The following is a 21,279-nucleotide window of genomic DNA, read 5'->3' as shown; positions in this document are numbered from 1 at the left end:
AGCACCACTCAGCTATGCTCTGCTAAAACACATAAATACTGTCACCACGTCCATACCAGCGGGTCCTAAATACTGTCACCCCTTTATACCAGCGGGTCCTAAATACTGTCACCACTTCCATACCAGTGGTCCTGAATACTGTCACCACGTCCATACCAGCGGGTCCTAAATACTGTCACCACGTCCATACCAGCGGGTCCTAAATACTGTCACCACTTCCATACCAGCGGGTCCTGAATACTGTCACCACTTCCATACCAGTGGTCCTAAATACTGTCACCACTTCCATACCAGCGGGTCCTAAATACTGTCACCACTTCCATACCAGTGGTCCTAAATACTGTCACCACTTCCATACCAGCGGGTCCTAAATACTGTCACCACTTCCATACCAGCGGGTCCTAAATACTGTCACCACTTCCATACCAGTGGTCCTAAATACTGTCACCACTTCCATACCAGCGGGTCCTAAATACTGTCACCACTTCCATACCAGCGGGTCCTAAATACTGTCACCACGTCCATACCAGCGGGTCCTAAATACTGTCACCACGTCCATACCAGCGGGTCCTAAATACTGTCACCACTTCCATACCAGGGGTCCTGAATACTGTCACCACTTCCATACCAGTGGTCCTAAATACTGTCACCACATCCATACCAGCGGGTCCTAAATACTGTCACCACTTCCATACCAGTGGTCCTAAATACTGTCACCACTTCCATACCAGCGGGTCCTAAATACTGTCACCACTTCCATACCAGCGGGTCCTAAATACTGTCACCACTTCCATACCAGTGGTCCTAAATACTGTCACCACTTCCATACCAGTGGTCCTAAATACTGTCACCACTTCCATACCAGTGGTCCTAAATACTGTCACCACTTCCATACCAGCAGGTCCTAAATACTGTCACCACTTCCATACCAGCGGGTCCTAAATACTGTCACCACTTCCATACCAGTGGGTCCTAAACACTGTCACCACTTCCATACCAGCGGGTCCTAAATACTGTCACCACTTCCATACCAGTGGTCCTAAATACTGTCACCACTTCCATACCAGCGGGTCCTAAATACTGTCACCACTTCCATACCAGTGGTCCTAAATACTGTCACCACTTCCATACCAGCGGGTCTTAAATACTGTCACCACTTCCATACCAGTGGTCCTAAATACTGTCACCACTTCCATACCAGCGGGTCCTAAATACTGTCACCACTTCCATACCAGTGGTCCTGAATACTGTCACCACTTCCATACCAGCAGGTCCTAAATACTGTCACCACTTCCATACCAGCGGTCCTAAATACTGTCACCACTTCCATACCAGCGGGTCCTGAATACTGTCACCACTTCCATACCAGCGGGTCCTAAACACTGTCACCACTTCCATACCAGTGGTCCTAAATACTGTCACCACTTCCATACCAGCGGGTCCTAAATACTGTCACCACGTCCATACCAGTGGTCCTAAATACTGTCACCACTTCCATACCAGCGGGTCCTAAATACTGTCACCACTTCCATACCAGCGGGTCCTAAATGCTGTCACCACGTCCATACCAGTGGTCCTAAATACTGTCACCACTTCCATACCAGCGGGTCCTGAACACTGTCACCACGTCCATACCAGCGGGTCCTAAATGTAGAATCTGGGTTAGCTTTACGCTTTCTAAATGATATGGCTGTCTTTATTAAATAACACCTGTCAGGATATTGACATCGGCATGTGTGTTTTTGAGAGTCATGATCATTTAGAACATACTTGTGTTTTGTTGGAAGCTAGCTAAACGTTACGCTAACGTTTCATGTGTATTTCTCTGTTCGAGAGTGATAGAACTGGAATAGCGCTTGGCTGTAACGTTGCCTTGTCTTTTTGGAGACTTCCAAGTGAATAACTTTATTACAGAACATTACTGAGAAACAAGGTTAGCTAGCTAGCTCACATTATGTGGCTTGGTAGAGAGTTGACAAGCAAATGAGCTAGCTAGGTTTTGTGACATACATTAGCAAGTTAGCCAGGTTTTGTGACATACATTAGCGAGTTAGCTAGGTTTCGTGACATACATTAACAAGTTAGCTAGGTTTTGTGACATACATTAGCGAGTTAGCTAGGTTTTGTGACGTACATTAGCGAGTTAGCTAGGTTTTGTGACATACATTAGCAAGTTAGCTAGCTAGCTAGATATAATGTTATATAATAATGGGACCAAAATAAAAATAAAAAATGTAGTTATTAAAAGACCACACAACAATCCACTCCAAGGTAAGTGTTACTGCTGCCTGCTTTATCAAGTGTTGAAGTGGCGTCCAGCATCACGCTGTCAGATAGGTTGAGAACACATGCTTCATTTCATTAGGAGAATAGCTAGATACCTTTTTCCTATTCCTTTCAATGATGGCTATTGGGTAGTGTGAACTTTCTTGTGGGTGAATCATTTCTGGTTGGTTTCTCTACTTTCTTTGAGCCTGCCTTCATTGAATGGGCTATGTGTAGGTTTATCTCTCTGGTACTGTCATGTCTCCCTCTCTAGTAGTTAACATGTTTGCCAGTAATGAAGATACTATATGCTTGGAGTATAACTGACTGTCTTTTTCTAAAGGGGGGATGAGTTTCTGGAGGAACCTTGGCGGGGTTGAGCTAGATGGGAGGAGCCTGGAGGGGTTGAGCTAGATGAGAGGAGCCTGGAGGGGTTGAGCTAGATGGGAGGTGCCTGGAGGGGTTGAGCTAGATGGGAGGAGCCTGGAGGGGTTGAGCTAGATGGGAGGAGCCTGGAGGGGTTGAGCTAGATGGGAGGAGCCTGGAGGGGTTGAGCTAGACGGGAGGAGCCTGGAGGGGTTGAGCTAGATGGGAGGAGCCTGGAGGGGTTGAGCTAGATGAGAGGAGCCTGGAGGGGGGTTGAGCTAGATGAGAGGAGCCTGGAGGGGTTGAGCTAGATGAGAGGAGCCTGGAGGGGTTGAGCTAGACGGGAGGAGCCTGGAGGGGTTGAGCCAGATGAGAGGAGCCTGGAGGGGTTGAGCTAGATGGGAGGAGCCTGGAGGGGTTGAGCTAGACGGGAGGAGCCTGGAGGGTTGAGCTAGATGAGAGCCTCGTGGAGGAGCTGGGAGTGATTGAGCTAGATGACAGCACCGTGGACGACCCTGGAGTGATTGAGCTAAATGAGAGCACCGTGGAGGAGCCTAGAGGGGATGAGATAGAGGAGAGCACTGTGGAGGAGCCGGGAGAGGTTCAGCTAGATGGGAGTACCATGGAGGCAACAGAAGGCGAAACAGGCTACACTACAGTCTTTTTCAGTTAACTGTTCCCAGGCTTTATCACCCTATATGTGTATTGCCATATCTTATTCAGTGAATTAACTTTTTTTGTTCTCTGTTCTATTTAGCCTGATGAATATGAGCATCTCCGAACAGACCGTAGGAGTAAATGAAGATGAGGTCAATGCCCTAATGAATAGTGGGGAAGTGTAACATTGTTCTTAGTATTTGTGATGTGCTAGTGTACTTTTGTTGTTTGTATTTACAATTTACCTTTTATATTATTATTCCGTCTTATTTGTGATTGCATCGATTGGTGCTGATGAGAGTGGTGCTGATGAGAGTGGTGCTGAAGAGAGTGGTGCTGATGAGAGTGGTGCTGATGAGAGTGGTGCTGTGGTGCTGATGAGAGTGGTGCTGAAGAGAGTGGTCCTGATGAGAGTGGTGCTGATGAGAGTGGTGCTGAAGAGAGTGGTCCTGATGAGAGTGGTGCTGATGAGAGTGGTGCTGTGGTGCTGCTGAGAGTGGTGCTGATGAGAGTGGTGCTGTGGTGCTGATGAGAGTGGAGCTGATGGGAGTGGTGCTGTGGTGCTGACGAGAGTGGTGCTGATGAGAGTGGTGCTGTGGTGCTGATGAGAGTGGTGCTGATGAGAGTGGTGCTGTGGTGCTGATGAGAGTGGTGCTGATGAGAGTGGTGCTGATGGGAGTGGTGCTGTGGTGCTGTTGAGAGTGGTGCTGATGAGAGTGGGCTGATGAGACCTGGTGTCCCTCATAGAAATCACAGGTGAATGAAGATACTGATGAAGAGGAGTCTGACGAGTTTGAAGATTCTGGGGACAGCATCTCGGACGAAGAATACATTCCTTCACGTTGTGTCCGGTATGATTATTATTCTATACCTTTAGCCATGTATACATGTTTACATTTGCATTTTATGCTACATCGGTACCGTTTTTCGAAAGAAATGTATCCACGTAATTTTCTAGGCGTTTAAAACGGAATGGGTGAATCTCTCCATTTACCGCTGCGCATTGATAGACTACCGGTCATCAGCGTGGAAGAGACAGTGCACGACTCCATCCTTTTAGAAGACTCTTCTGCCACAGACGCAACTCCATCCACAGACAGAAGGCCCTCCATCCACAGACAGACGCCCTCCATCCACAGACAGACGACCCTCCATCCACAGACGCGCCTCCGTCCACAGACAAAACGCCCTCCATCGACAGACAAACGCCCTCCGTCCACAGACAGACGGCCCTCCATCCACAGACGCGCCTCCGTCCACAGACAAAACGCCCTCCATCGACAGACAAACGCCCTCCGTCCACAGACAGACGGCCCTCCATCCACAGACGCGCCTCCGTCCACAGACAAAACGCCCTCCATCGACAGACAAACGCCCTCCGTCCACAGACAGACGGCCCTCCATCCACAGACGCGCCCCCGTCCACAGACAGACGCGCCTCCGTCCATGGACAGACGCAACTCCAGCCACAGACACGCCTGACCCACATCAAGTGATTTGCGAGGATGACATCATTGGCAAGCATACATCCATCCCTTCTGAAGTCAGTTCCAATAGATCTGATTAACTCTCTTGTGCTGCCTGTTGATCAGTGCCCGTTCCACAACCGGGGGAACAGATACAAATCGACATGTCCTTCCACTTCATTTGTGGACCACATCAATTGGAGACGCACAGCGAGCACCATTGAATGGGTGAGTTAATCCAATCCTAACGTGGGTTTGTTGTACTTCTCTACATGCAATGAAGAATGTCAGACTTGTATCTTTCATCTTCCTGAAGCTATTTAAACATTGGTTGGCATCCACCAAAAGTAAGGATTCTTGCGCAAATGTATTTGTAAAAACAAAAGCTGTAATAGTGTGTATTTTTAGATTATAATTTGGATATAATATATTTTATCCAGGTTGTGTCTCAAATGTATATATATATATATATATATATATATATATATATATATATATATATATATATATATATATATATATATATATATATATATATATATATGGTAGTATGGAAACTATTGAATGCTGTCTTTATCTTACAGATCTGATCTAAAGGTCACTGCATCTGGAAATGGAAGTCTCAGCCCACAGTGAGGCGACTCCGGGATGCTGGCCTTCGAGGCAGAGTTGCAAAGAAAAAGCCATATCTCTGTCTAAAGTCTTTGTTAATTTTGCCCATCTTAATCTTTTATTTTTATTGGCCAGTCTGAGATATGGCTTTTTCTTTGCAACTCTGCCTAGAAGGCCAGCATCCCGGAGTCGCCTCTTCACTGTTGACGTTGAGACGGGTGTTTTGCAGGAGCTATTTAATGAAGCTGCCTGTTGAGGACTTGTGAGGCGGCTGTTTCTCAAACTAGACACTCTAATGTACTTGTCCTCTTACTCAGTTGTACACCGGGGCCTCCCACTCCTCTTTCTATTCTGGTTAGAGCCAGTTTGCGCTGTTCTGTGAAGGGAGTAGTACACAGTGTTGTATGAGATCTTCAGTTTCTTGGCAATTTCTCACATGGAATAGCCTTCATTTCTCAGAACAAGAATAGACTGACGAGTTTCAGAAGAAAGTTATTTGTTTCTGGCCATTTTGAGCCTGTATACAAACCCACAAATGCTGTTGCTCCAGATACTCAACTAGTCTAAAGAAGGACAGTTTTATTGCTTCTTTAATCAGGACAACAGTTTTCAGCTGTGCTAACATGATTGCTAAAGGGTTTTCTACTGATCAATTAGTCTTTTAAAATGATCAACTTGGATTAGCTAAAACAACGTGTCAATGGAAACACAGGAGCGATGGTTGTTGATAATGGGCCTCTGTACTGCCTATGTAGATATTCCATTTAAAAGAAATCTGCCGTTTCCAGCTACATTAACAACACTGTAGTTCTGATCAATTTGATGTGCCCCAAAAACAGTTGCTTTTCTTTCCAAAACAAGGACATATCTAAGTGACTCCAAACTTTTGAACGACACTAGTGCTTCTACACCTGCATTGCTTGCTGTTTGGGGTTTCAGGCTGGGTTTCTGTACAGCACTTTGAGATATCAACTGATGTACGAAGGGCTATATAAATAAATACATTTGATTTGATTTGATTTAGTGTATTTCTCATCTTTTTTTCAGACCCAGCGGAAGGAACCTGTAAAGACAGTGAAATTTTCTCTCGATATGTGGAGCCAAGAACCTGGCCAAGTAATTCCATGCAGTGAGTATTTAATTATAGATATTACAGTATACATGTATATATTTTTTGGACTCTTATGATGCGACGATGTTGCTCCAGTGTTGCAATTATTATCATATCTAGACAGCACAGATTAAAAGCCAGGCAGAACTCATCCTGTCGATGAAGGAGGAAGTCAACCACAGACTAAAGGCAGAACTCATCCTGTCGATGAAGGAGGAAGTCAACCACAGATTAAAGGCAGAACTCCTCCTGTCGATGAAGGTGGAAGTCAAGCACAGATTAAAGGCAGAACTCATCCTGTCGATGAAGGAGGAAGTCAACCACAGATTAAAGGCAGAACTCAACCTGTCGATGAAGGAGAAAGTCAACCACAGATTAAAGGCAGAACTCATCCTGTCGATGAAGGAGGAAGTCAACCACAGATTAAAGGCAGAACTCCTCCTGTCGATGAAGGAGGAAGTCAACCACAGATTAAAGGTAGAACTCATCCTGTCGATGAAGGAGGAAGTCAACCACAGATTAAAGGCCAGGCAGAACTCCTCCTGTCGATGAAGGAGGAAGTCAACCACAGATTAAAGGCCAGGCAGAACTCCTCCTGTCGATGAAGGAGGAAGTCAACCACAGATTAAAGGCAGAACTCCTCCTGTCGATGAAGGAGGAAGTCAACCACAGATTAAAGACAGGTGAACCTGGAGACCATACGGGAGCTACATAATCATTCTCTAGCTCAGCAACCCTTGGAGAAACCCAGGTAAAGACCCACATACATTCAAACCATTTTACACAATGTACATTACAATGACAGAATTTGAAAGAAGCGGTTTAATTTAGGTTTCTTGTGCTACATAATTCTTTACCCCTCACAGTAACAATTATATTTGTTCTGCTATATCTGTTGGAATACATATCTAGATTAACAGTAAAGACCCCTGCTGCTGGACCTCTCTAAAGACCCGTTCCGAAGCCTCCATTATCAAGCAACTAGGGCTGAGACCTCCCTCCCTGCCTGCCTCCCAGTCCCAACCCCAAAACACAGCACTTTCTCCATGTACCAGGCCACACACACACAGACCTGTGACAGAAACCTACACATGGACAGTTAGCATAGTGAAGAAATGGGATGACATTAGCGTTGATATAATGCTGTACAGAGGGCCTGCAGTGCCAGACCATTTTCATATGTTTACTTTGCTCTGTAAATATGGCCATACTTTTGATAGTGCATTACTTAAAGGCCCACCCATCGGCATCACGTGATCACCCCCATTTCAATTTGCCAAGCAGCTCCTCCCAAAAGCCTCTTCACAAAAAAAGTGTCGTCACTTGCAAACCGAATCATTGGTTTAGAAGACAAACTAAGAGTGACAATGTGATTATAGCCTATTGAAACAACACAGAGCAGATCCTCTCCCCTCCCCAACAGCAGTCAGCTGCCAGAGCTCTAGTTGTAGATGAACAGTTGTGGTAGCATGTTTCAGACATGTTCTACTGAAGAGGCATCATCGTCATTAGTATTGGATCGACTCGACACGAAAAGAGAAGTGACAAAGAAAAAGATGGAGAGAGTGTTGGGTTTCCTTACGAATGAAATAACAAAAGAGTTGCGTCGCGGACGACTCGCTGATTCCAGCTCTCAGATATTAAGATACAATGTGAACATGATCAAAAGCAAGTTAAACCTTTTAACTAACCAAGAAATGTTTTAGACATCCTTTAAATAAGCTGTTTACATCCTAGCTCTCTTGACACACGCTCATGCCCACTCCCTCATCCTCAAGCGCTCTCTCACGACCACAGGTTGTAATATATAAACAACACAAGAAGCGGGAGAGACATGGACGACTCGTTGGTTACCACTTTAAATATGTCGCTGAGTTCATTTGTCCAGGGTTAGTTATGTGTTTTATATTCCAGTTGAAAACCCCTCTGGAATATCGGTACCATAACCTAATAATTTCATGCCTATGTCTTATTTCATTGGATATCTCATGTCTCCTTGAATAGCAAGGTTTGGAGTAAGTTCTCATTTATCTGCATAGACCCGGCACAAGTCATTGGTGTTAGCTGTTGTTTTGAGGGTGACATTTCAACAAATTATATGTCAACGGTAACCAATTTCTAATATAGACAAACACTGTCTAAAATATGTAAAATTGTGCATTTTAACACTTTATATCCAGAGAAAAACATATGCAAAACAAACTAATGTAAAATGATTTATTCACTTTCAGATGGAAAATAAAAGTTCAGACATTTTCCCATTTTAACATTTGTTGTGCTGGGAGAAAGTGCAGTGGTGATACTTTTGCGTGAGAAATAAACTAACAACCTTTTTCAATCTTTGATATGACATGTTGTGCCCAGTTTAGAAGGTTTCTGATGTCCTGAAGGCATACCTGGTAGGTGTTTGTGTGCGGAGAACTCAAATTGAGGGAGAGGATGTGTTCTGTTCACAGCAGGTGACATGTCAGTACCTAACGTCGTGCCGATAAGTGTCTGGCAACGGACGCTCTTTGGTCATAACACTAGTATGTCATGTGACACTCTTTGGTTATAACACTAGTATGTCATCATGTGACACTCTTTAACACTAGTATGTCATCATGTGACACTCTTTAACACTAGTATGTCATCATGTGACACTCTTTGGTCATAACACTAGTATGTCATCATGTGACACTCTTTAACACTAGTATGTCATCATGTGACACTCTTTGGTCATAACACTAGTATGTCATCATGTGACACTCTTTGGTCATAACACTAGTATGTCATCATGTGACGCTCTTTGGTTATAACACTAGTAAGTCATCATGTGACACTCTTTAACACTAGTATGTCATCATGTGACACTCTTTAACACTAGTATGTCATCATGTGACACTCTTTAACACTAGTATGTCATCATGTGACACTCTTTGGTCATAACACTAGTATGTCATCATGTGACGCTCTTTGGTTATAACACTAGTAAGTCATCATGTGACACTCTTTAACACTAGTATGTCATCATGTGACACTCTTTAACACTAGTATGTCATCATGTGACACTCTTTGGTCATAACACTAGTATGTCATCATGTGACACTCTTTGGTTATAACACTAGTATGTCATCATGTGACACTCTTTAACACTAGTATGTCATCATGTGACACTCTTTGGTCATAACACTAGTAAGTCATCATGTGACACTCTTTGGTCATAACACTAGTAAGTCATCATGTGACACTCTTTGGTTATAACACTAGTATGTCATCATGTGACACTCTTTAACACTAGTATGTCATCATGTGACACTCTTTGGTCATAACACTAGTAAGTCATCGTGTGACACTCTTTGGTTATAACACTAGTATGTCATCATGTGACACTCTTTAACACTAGTATGTCATCATGTGACACTCTTTGGTCATAACACTAGTATGTCATCATGTGACACTCTTTGGTCATAACACTAGTATGTCATCATGTGACGCTCTTTGGTTATAACACTAGTATGTCATCATGTGACACTCTTTGGTCATAACACTAGTATGTCATCATGTGACACTCTTTGAGAATCCAAGCGCCCAGGGTGGAACCCAGTGTTCTGTGAATGGGGATCGAGTGTCCCTGATTTTCCAAACACAGCAACTGGGGATGACAAACTCGGGTTTCCTGCACCAAGGGGCTCCATGCCGCCACATCACAAACTGTGTGTAGTCAGCATGCCGGTGCTACCCGGGAGTCATCTCCAAGCTCTGTTGCATCAGCCACGGCCAACACATCAACACCTATACCGCTTCTGCAGAACGTAAATATCTGTTGTCGAGGCAGTAATGGGGGGAAATGTGGCGGCTGGTTTACACAGAAGTCTGGTCCCCGACCGTGACACTTCCTCTCTTGTGTCTGTAGGCATCCCCCCTTGCAGTTACCAAGGTTACCACCTGGTAAAAAAAAATGTGCAGGTGGTGGCTCACCGTGCCGCCGTCGGCAAATCTCTAGGACATCAACAAACAAACAAAAAACAACCTCTGGCTCTCGCTGAAGCATCAGCCTCATCGCCTCCCTGTTGTCTGCGTCATCCAGCTCCCCGATGAGGAGTTGCTGAATGAACAGATGCACACAGAGCCGACAATCAGTAAGGCAGATTGTTTCCTTCCACACTCATCTAAATGGTATTTTGCATATATGTATGATCGGTCTACGATTCATTCAAAGCCAATTCAAAACACTACGTTCTATTGCAAATTGATTAAAACTCTATCATGTTTCTATTGAATGTAGCATGTGTGGAGAAATACCAAAGACCAAAAAATGTTTTCAGCCAGCCTCTGTCTCCAGAGCAACAGAACCAGCCAGAACAACAGAACCAGCCAGACCAACAGAACCAGCCAGACCAACAGAGACAGCCAGACCAACAGAACCAGCCAGACCAACAGAACCAGCCAGACCAACAGAACCAGCCACACCAACAGAACCAGCCAGACCAACAGAGACATCCAGACCAACAGAGACAGCCAGACCAACAGAACCAGCCACACCAACAGAGACAGCTAGACCAACAGAACCAGCCAGACCAACAGAACCAGCCAGACCAACAGAGACAGCCAGACCAACAGAACCAGCCACACCAACAGAACCAGCCAGACCAACAGAACCAGCTAGACCAACAGAACCAGCCAGACCAACAGAGACAGCCAGACCAACAGAACCAGCCAGATCAACAGAGACAGCCAGACCAACAGAACCAGCTAGACCAACAGAACCAGCCAGACCAACAGAACCAGCCAGACCAACAGAGACAGCCAGACCAACAGAACCAGCCACACCAACAGAGACAGCCAGACCAACAGAACCAGCCACACCAACAGAACCAGCCACACCAACAGAGACAGCCAGACCAACAGAACCAGCCAGACCATCAGAGACAGCCAGACCAACAGAACCAGCCAGACCAACACAGACAGCCACACCAGCAGAACCAGCCAGACCAACAGAGACAGCCAGACCAACAGAACCAGCCAGACCAACAGAGACAGCCAGTCCAACAGAGACAGACAGACCAACCGAACCAGCCAGTCCAACAGAACCAGCCGTACAGACAGAACCAGCCGTACAGACAGAACCAGCCGTACAGACAGAACCAACCGTATAGACAGAACCAACCGTACAGACAGAACCAGCCGTACAGACAGGGCCAGCCGTACAGACAGAACCAGCCGTACAGACAGAACCAGCCGTACAGACAGAACCGGCCGTATAGACAGAACCAGCCGTATAGACAGGGCCAGCCGTACAGACAGAACCAGCCATACTGACAGAACCAGCCGTACAGACAGAACCAGCCGTATAGACAGGGCCAGCTGTACAGACAGAACCAGCCATACAGACAGAACCAGCCGTATAGACAGGGCCAGCCGTACAGACAGAACCAGCCATACTGACAGAACCAGCCGTACAGACAGAACCAGCCGTACAGACAGAACCAGCCGTATAGACAGAACCAGCCGTATAGACAGAACCAGCCGTATAGACAGAACCAGCCGTATAGACAGAACCAGCCGTACAGACAGAACCAGCCGTACAGACAGAACCAGACACACCACCACCACACACCAGCTTGGGTCCTTTCAAAAGTGGAGGATAAAAGAATTAAGGAGGGAAAAGGAAAGCCCTGCTTCAAACGTGCAGTGATCTGTGAGCTGCTCTGACAGCTGGTGCTTCACCCTACTGACCCTGTATATAACTACTGACCCTGGAACTGTCCCTATATATAACTACTGACCCTGTATATAACTACTGACCCTGTATATAACTACTGACCCTGTATATAACTACTGTCCCTGTATATAACTACTGTCCCTGTATATAACTACTGACCCTGTATATAACTACTGACCCTGTATATAACTACTGACCCCGTATATTCTGGAATGGACCAATTTCTTAATTGAACAGATTTAATGCACTGCGACTGCCCTGATCAACCTAGGAAGGTTGTAGCGTCTAACAGTTTGAGAGTGTCTATTTACTGTATATAGGCAACCCGATGTGTCTAATAGACTGTAGTATATTTACGTCCAATGTAAATCAAATAAGAAATCTCCAAACAGCACATTTTAAGGAGGCAATATATATTTTCTGCTAACACTACTATATAGATCACACACACACGTACGTACACACACACACACACACACACACACACACACACACACACACACACACACACGCACACACACACACACACACTGTATGTGACAGCTAGACAGATCTTGAGCACACCAGGGATGGAAATCAACGTGTGATTCTGTTTTAGGTCATCCTCCATCTAGCAGACACTTTCCTTTGGTTGTTGCTGTTACCAACAAAACCCAACGATGTTGTCAGTGTCATATAATGACTAGATATACAACACGTAGATATGTTTGTAGCCTTATATCACAACACCATGGCTTAACACTGGCGGAGTGAAAATAACGTTTTTATTTTTTTATTTTTGTCTTTTAATTGAAATGTGGTTGACGAGATCTGAAATATGTCCATGAATTCACAACGCATCTCTGAATGGACACTGGAGACGCCCAGTCGAAACATTACATGAAAGAGGAGTTCGATATGACTGACAACCGTATGGTCCTCGACCCTCTGTCCAATAGGGGATCACGTGGAGCGGCAGCAGCCTCTAAAACGACTGTATTTTACCCACGTCGATAGAATCTGTCTGTTTCATGCCAGTGAAAGTGATTATCTCTTTCTTGAATAGGGAACAAACACAGTTGGGTAGAGGGGAATTTCCCCTTTGTGCGTTCTGCCAATCAAATGCTCAAATGCCATCTGTAGTGACATGAATGCATGTCCCTATGCGTGGAGAACAGTGGCCAGATATTATATTGTTTTTTGGCTTACAGTTCGGCTTGCAGAAAGAACCATCATTCTTCATTTTCAACTGTTTTCAAATATGGAAACTCGACACCAAACATCTTATCTCATAGGCAAGACGAAGTGATTTTCTAAAGGCATTAGTAAACCTTAAAAGATATTACAAAATGTGATCATTAGACATACCTCCTACGATTAGCAGCTGGGGTTATAAAAGTCAAAAATAACCAAGGTATTTTCATTATTGTTAAACCTGATGTGTTATTCTACACTGACTTGCAAGATACAGAGCCAGTTGGCTGAACGAGGACAAGGTAAATATGAATCTAGCTGGTTTTTTCTACACATCGTCAGGACAGAACGGCAGTGTTTTGTAAAAGTCAAGGATGGGGTGGTCACTTTGTTAACAACTGTTAACATCTCTAATATTAAATATTAAAGTCTCGATGTTTCCACACCCCTGAATTAGAATAGCTCATGATATGCTGTAGACCATACTATTTAACAAGAGGGTTTTCATCTATACTGAACAAAAATATAAAGTAAACATGTAAAGTGTTGGCACTGCCACCCAGGACCTCTATACCTGCCGGTGACCTCTATACCTGCCGGTGACCTCTATACCTGCCGGTGACCTCTATACCTGCCGGTGACCTCTATACCTGCCGGTGACCTCTATACCTGCCGGTGTCAGAGGAAGGCCCAAAGAATTGTTAAATACTCCAGCCATCCAAGTCATAGACTGTTCTCTCTGCTACCTCACGGCAAGCGGTACCAGTGCACCAAGTCTGTAACCAACAGGAACCTGAACAGCTTCTACAGCCAAGCCATAAGACTGCTAAACAAGACTGCTAAACCAGGCTGCTAAACCAGGCTGCTAATCCAGACTGCTAAACCAGGCTGTTAAACCAGGCTGCTAAACCAGGCTGCTAAACCAGACTGCTAATCCAGGCTGCTAATCCAGACTGCTAATCCAGACTGCTAATCCAGACTGCTAATCCAGGCTGCTAATCCAGACTGCTAATCCAGACTGCTAATCCATACTGCTAATCCAAACTGCTAATCCAGACTGCTAATCCAGACTGCTAATCCAGACTGCTAATCCAGACTGCTAATCCAGGCTGCTAATCCAGACTGCTAATCCAGACTGCTAATCCAGACTGCTAATCCAGACTACTAATCCAGGCTGCTAATCCAGACTGCTAATCCAGACTGCTAATCCAGGCTGCTAATCCAGACTGCTAATCCAGACTGCTAATCCAGACTGCTAATCCATACTGCTAATCCAAACTGCTAATCCAGACTGCTAATCCAGACTGCTAATCCAGACTGCTAATCCAGACTGCTAATCCAGACTGCTAATCCAGACTGCTAATCCAGACTGCTAATCCAGACTGCTAAACAGCTAATCAAATGGCTACCGGGACTTCCTGCATTGACCTTTTAAATAACACTGGACTCTAACCACACACACACTGGACTCTACCCTCACACACATTGGACTCTACCCACACACACATTGGACTCCACCCTCACTCACATTGGACTCTACCCACACACACATTGGACTCTACCCTCACTCACATTGGACTCCACCCTCACTCACATTGGACTCTACCCACACACACACTGGACTCTACCCTCACGCACACTGGACTCTACCCTCACACACACTGGACTCTACCCTCACACACATTGGACTCTACCCACACACACATTGGACTCCACCCTCACTCACATTGGACTCTACCCACACACACATTGGACTCTACCCTCACTCACATTGGACTCCACCCTCACTCACATTGGACTCTACCCACACACACACTGGACTCTACCCTCACGCACACTGGACTCTACCCTCACACAAATTGGACTCCACCCTCACTCACACTGGACTCTACCCTCACTCACACTGGACTCTACCCTCACGCACATTGGACTCTACCCTCACGCACACTGGACTCTACCCTCACGCACATTGGACTCTACCCTCACTCACACTGACTCTACCCTCACTCACACTGGACTCTACCCTCACTCACACTGGACTCTACCCTCACTCACACTGGACTCTACCCTCACTCACACTGGACTCTACCCTCACTCACATTGGACTCTACCCTCACTCACACTGGACTCTACCCTCACTCACACTGGACTCTACCCTCACACACACTGGACTCTACCCTCACGCACACTGGACTCTACCCTCACGCACACTGGACTCTACCCTCACACACACTGGACTCTACCCTCACTCACACTGGACTCTACCCTCACACATACTGGACTCTACCCTCACACATACTGGACTCTACCCTCACACACACTGGACTCTACCCTCACGCACATTGGACTCTACTCTCACGCACATCTGACTCTACCCTTACACACACTGGACTCTACCCTCACGCACATTGGACTCTACTCTCACGCACATCGGACTCTACCCTTACACACACTGGACTCTACCCTCACACATACTTACACTGACACCCCAACACACACATACACACTGCCTGCACACATAACATGCTCACACATGGATATTGACGACACAAACACACACACACACACACACACACACACACACACACACACGCTAATGCTATTCCTCCACATTTGCTGCAGCTAAAGCTCAGTGTGTTATCCATCTGTAGCCTTGTCACTTTACCCCTATCTATATGTACATAGCTACCTCAATTACCTTGTGACCCTTCTGCACATGGACTTGATACTGGTATTCCCTGTATATAGCCATGTTATTACCTGGTAATTCCTGTATATAACCATGATATTACCTGGTACTCCTGTATATAAACATGATATTACCTGGTACTCCTGTATATAAACATGATATTACCTGGTACTCCTGTATATAACCATGATATTACCTGGTACTCCCTGTATATAGCCATGTTATTACCTGGTAATTCCTGTATATAAACATGATATTACCTGGTACTCCTGTATATAAACATGATAGTTTTAATCCTTATTGTTGTTTGTTATTCACTATTCCTTGTGTTACTATTTCCATTTTTATTTATCTAATATATATTAATCTTTCTCTCTGCATCGTTGGAAAAAGACACATAAATAAGTATGTCACTGTTAGTCTACCTGTTGTTCACAAAGCATGTGACAAATAAAATTGTATTTGACATCACCTAGTTAAATAAGACATCAACTAGAACAGGACATTGTAATAAAGTCATCTAGACCAGGACTTTGTAATGAAGTCATCTAGAACAGGGCTGTAATGAAGTCAACTAGGACAGGGCTGTAATGAAGTCATCTAGAACAAGGCTGTAATGAAGTCAACTAGAACAGGACATTGTAATGAAGTCATCTAGACCAGGACATTGTAATGAAGTCATCTAGAACAGGGCTGTAATGAAGTCAACTAGAACAGGGCTGTAATGAAGTCAACTAGAACAGGAATGTAATGAAGTCAACTAGAACAGGACATTGTAATGAAGTCATCTAGAACAGGGCTGTAATGAAGTCATCTAGAACAGGGCTGTAATGAAGTCATCTAGAACAGGGCTGTAATGAAGTCATCTAGAACAGGGCTGTAATGAAGTCATCTACAACAGGGCTGTAATGAAGTCATCTAGGACAGGGCTGTAATGAAGTCATCTACAACAGGGCTGTAATGAAGTCATCTAGAACAGGACATTGTAATGAAGTCATCTAGAACAGGGCTGGAATGTAGTCAGCTAGAACAGGGCTGTGATGAAGTCAACTAGAACAGGACATTGTAATGAAGTCATCTAGACCAGGACATTGTAATGAAGTCATCTAGAACAGGGCTGTAATGAAGTCAACTAGAACAGGGCTGTAATGAAGTCAACTAGAACAGGAATGTAATGAAGTCAACTAGAACAGGACATTGTAATGAAGTCATCTAGAACAGGGCTGTAATGAAGTCATCTAGAACAGGGCTGTAATGAAGTCATCTAGAACAGGGCTGTAATGAAGTCATCTAGAACAGGGCTGTAATGAAGTCATCTAGAACAGGGCTGTAATGAAGTCATCTAGAACAGGACATTGTAATGAAGTCATCTAGACCAGGACATTATAATGAAGTCATCTAGAATAGGACATTGTAATGTAGTCATCTAGACCAGGGCATTGTAATGAAGTCATCTAGAACAGGACATTGTAATGAAGTCATCTAGAACAGGGCTGTAATGAAGTCATCTAGAACAGGACATTGTAATGAAGTCATCTAGAACAGGGCTGTAATGAAGTCATCTAGAACAGGGCTGTAATGAAGTCATCTAGAACAGGGCTGTAATGAAGTCATCTAGAACAGGGCTGTAATGAAGTCATCTAGAACAGGACATTGTAATGAAGTCATCTAGAACAGGGCTGTAATGAAGTCATCTAGAACAGGGCTGTAATGAAGTCATCTAGAACAGGGCTGTAATGAAGTCATCTAGAACAGGACTGTAATGAAGTCACCTAGAACAGGACAGTGTAATGAAGTCATCTAGAACAGGGCTGTAATGAAGTCATCTAGACCAGGACTGTAATGAAGTCATCTAGAACAGGGCTGTAATGAAGTCATCTAGAACAGGGCTGTAATGAAGTCATCTAGAACAGGGCTGTAATGAAGTCATCTAGAACAGGGCTGTAAGGAAGTAATCTAGAACAGGACATTGTAATGAAGTCATCTAGAACAGGGCTGTAATGAAGTCATCTAGAACAGGGCTGTAATGAAGTCACCTAGAACAGGACATTGTAATGAAGTCATCTAGACCAGGACATTGTAATGAAGTCATCTAGAACAGGGCTGTAATGAAGTCATCTAGAACAGGGCTGTAATGAAGTCACCTAGAACAGGACATTGTAATGAAGTCATCTAGAACAGGACATTGTAATGAAGTCATCTAGAAAAGGGCTGTAATGAAGTCATCTAGAACAGGACATTGTAATGAAGTCATCTAGAACAGGGCTGTAATGAAGTCAAAGAAGGCATACCTGACAGGGGGGTCTAGTTGAGCCCAGGGCAACTTTCTAAATCTGATTAAAAGGTAAGTATTGCCCTAAGTGTGTGTTGTGCCACCATTGAGTTCAGACTTCTGGCCGTGCACGGACTTCATTACTAATTTGTATGTTCGATCTAGGACTTTTATATCTATGAATTCATCAACCCTGACATAAAGATGCAGAGTACATTAGATGTCAGTAACATTAAATGCCAGTCTGAATCAACATGTATCCAGTAATTGCTATGGCAACTCGAGACAGGAATCAATTGCTGTCAGCGAGTATTGTGATTTATCGTCCAAGCTCAGTGTATTTTCATATGCAAATTCATTTCCTATCAACATGTAATTGGTCACGAAATGTAAACTCTACTGTAACAGAAACTAATCTATGATCCTTAATATATTCTTCTGCAGTCTATTCCAATACACACCCATCATAGAAATAGTGACTATAGATCAACTCACCACAACTGTAGGGACCCCTGCCACGAGCGCATACAGTAAAGTCGGTGGGATCGCGCTGGACTCCTCCGGTCCGAGGTACGGCTTCACGTAGGCATTGTCATAGCAGAAGAACCCTTGGACGTGCACGTTGAACGTGTCCGTGTACTCGAAGTAGTATGCTAGCATGACTGTCCCCGCCATGATCACCAGCTGAAAATAAAGCATGTTCGTGAAAGGTAGAGGAATGAACATTTAACAAATCACTTCACTGAGGAGAGAAAGCCCTGCCATTCATGACGCCTTCTCCGCCCTAGACTAGCGCAACAGCCTGACCATCACAACTCCGGTCAGCACCACGTGTCTCCTACTGCCATTAATGCTTGTTAAAAGGCATTGCCGATAATATTCACAGAGCCTTTTTCTGTCATGGCACACGGTGTTGGTCCCTGGAACCGGAATGAACGAGACAGACGGAAACTTGGTGAGTGGGAGGGAGGGAGGGAGGGAGCGCAGCCGTGGGTCTGATTCTAGGATGAATGTGTGTGTGTGTGCGTGCGTGCGTGTGTGTGTACAGTGGCAGTCGCGTTTCGCTACTATTTACCGTGGGCAGGATGACAGAAAGAGGAAGCGCTGCACTTTGTCTATCCGTTGAGCACGGGCAGTGGATGACTGACTCTGAGCAACTCTTAGAGCTTTAGATTCGGCTCCAAATCATCGTAACCGTCAGTCTAAAACGTGCGTCAGCATTAGTGCCCTTTGGAGAGAAATGTACCATTCCTAATTAATATTCATTATTTGCGCGTCCGCGTGTGTCCGAAAGACTCCAACAGAACGCAGTAATTAAATCTGATGTCAACCACACTAGTCTCCACTCCAGACAACTATTATTAGATTAGATTATTAACTAGATTATTATACTATTGTACATGTAACCCAGAGAACTAGAATATATTATACTATTGTACATGTAACCCAGAGAACTAGAATATATTATACTATTGTACATGTAACCCAGACAACTAGATTATATTATACTATTGTACATGTAACCCAGACAACTAGATTATATTAGAATATTGTACATGTAACCCAGAGAACTAGAATATATTATACTATTGTACATGTAACCCAGACAACTAGATGATATTAAACTATTGTACATGTAACCCAGACAACTAGATTATATTATACTATTGTACATGTAACCCAGATAACTATATTATATTGTACATGTAACCCAGATAACTAGATTATATTGTACATGTAACCCAGACAACTAGATTATATTGTACATGTAACCCAGACAACTAGATTATATTATACTATTGTACATGTAACCAAAACAACTAGATTATATTATACTATTGTACATGTAACCCAGACAACTAGATTATATTGTACATGTAACCCAGACAACTAGATTATATTATACTATTGTACATGTAACCCAGACAACTAGATTATATTGTACATGTAACCCAGACAACTAGATTATATTATACTATTATACATGTAACCCAGACAACTAGATCATATTGTACATGTAACCCAGACAACTAGATTATATTATACTATTGTACATGTAACCCAGACAACTAGATCATATTGTACATGTAACCCAGACAACTAGATTATATTATACTATTGTACATGTAACCCAGACAACTAGATTATATTATAATATTGTACATGTAACCCAGACAACTAGATTATATTATAATATTGTACATGTAACCCAGAAAACTAGAATATATTATACTATTGTACATGTAACCCAGACAACTAGATTATATTGTACATGTAACCCAGACAACTAGATTATATTATACTATTGTACATGTAACCCAGACAACTAGATTATATTATACTATTGTACATGTAACCAAGACAACTAGATTATATTAGAATATTGTACATGTAACCCAGACAACTAGATTATATGGTACATGTAACCCAGACAACTAGATTATATTATAATATTGTACATGTAACCCAGACAACTAGATTATATTATACTATTGTACATGTAACCCAGACAACTAGATTATATTATACTATTGTACATGTAACCAAGACAACTAGATTATATTAGAATATTGTACATGTAACCCAGACAACTAGATTATATGGTACATGTAACCCAGACAACTAGATTATATTATAATATTGTACATGTAACCCAGACAACTAGATTATATTATACTATTGTACATGTAACCCAGACAACTAGATTATATTATACTATTGTACATGTAACCCAGATAACTAGATTATATTGTACATGTAACCCAGATAACTAGATTATATTGTACATGTAACCCAGAGAACTAGATTATATTATAATATTGTACATGTTACCCAGACAACTAGATTATATTATACTATTGTACATGTAACCAAAACAACTAGATTATATTATACTATTGTACATGTAACCCAGACAACTAGATTATATTATACTATTGTACATGTAACCCAGATAACAAGATT

The 21,279-nt window shown here is 43.5% G+C and overlaps 1 protein-coding gene across 1 annotated transcript in view; it reads right to left on the bottom strand.

Annotated features, from left to right (window-relative positions):
- The window catches only part of LOC110490886 (phospholipid phosphatase-related protein type 5-like), a 92,332-nt gene extending 72,866 nt beyond the window's left edge, over positions 1-19,466 (bottom strand). The window contains exon 1 of the mRNA XM_036945685.2: positions 18,811-19,466. Within this exon, the coding sequence (XP_036801580.2) occupies positions 18,811-19,041 (231 nt within the window). The 5' untranslated portion in view covers positions 19,042-19,466. The remainder of the gene's footprint in view (positions 1-18,810) is intronic.
- Positions 19,467-21,279: the final 1,813 nt, after the last annotated feature.

This window comes from Oncorhynchus mykiss, chromosome 15 (genome assembly GCF_057628025.1).
Source record: "Oncorhynchus mykiss isolate SJ-2025 chromosome 15, ASM5762802v1, whole genome shotgun sequence".
NCBI classification, from domain to species: domain Eukaryota; kingdom Metazoa; phylum Chordata; class Actinopteri; order Salmoniformes; family Salmonidae; genus Oncorhynchus; species Oncorhynchus mykiss.
This window is presented reverse-complemented; position numbering and strand designations above follow the sequence as displayed.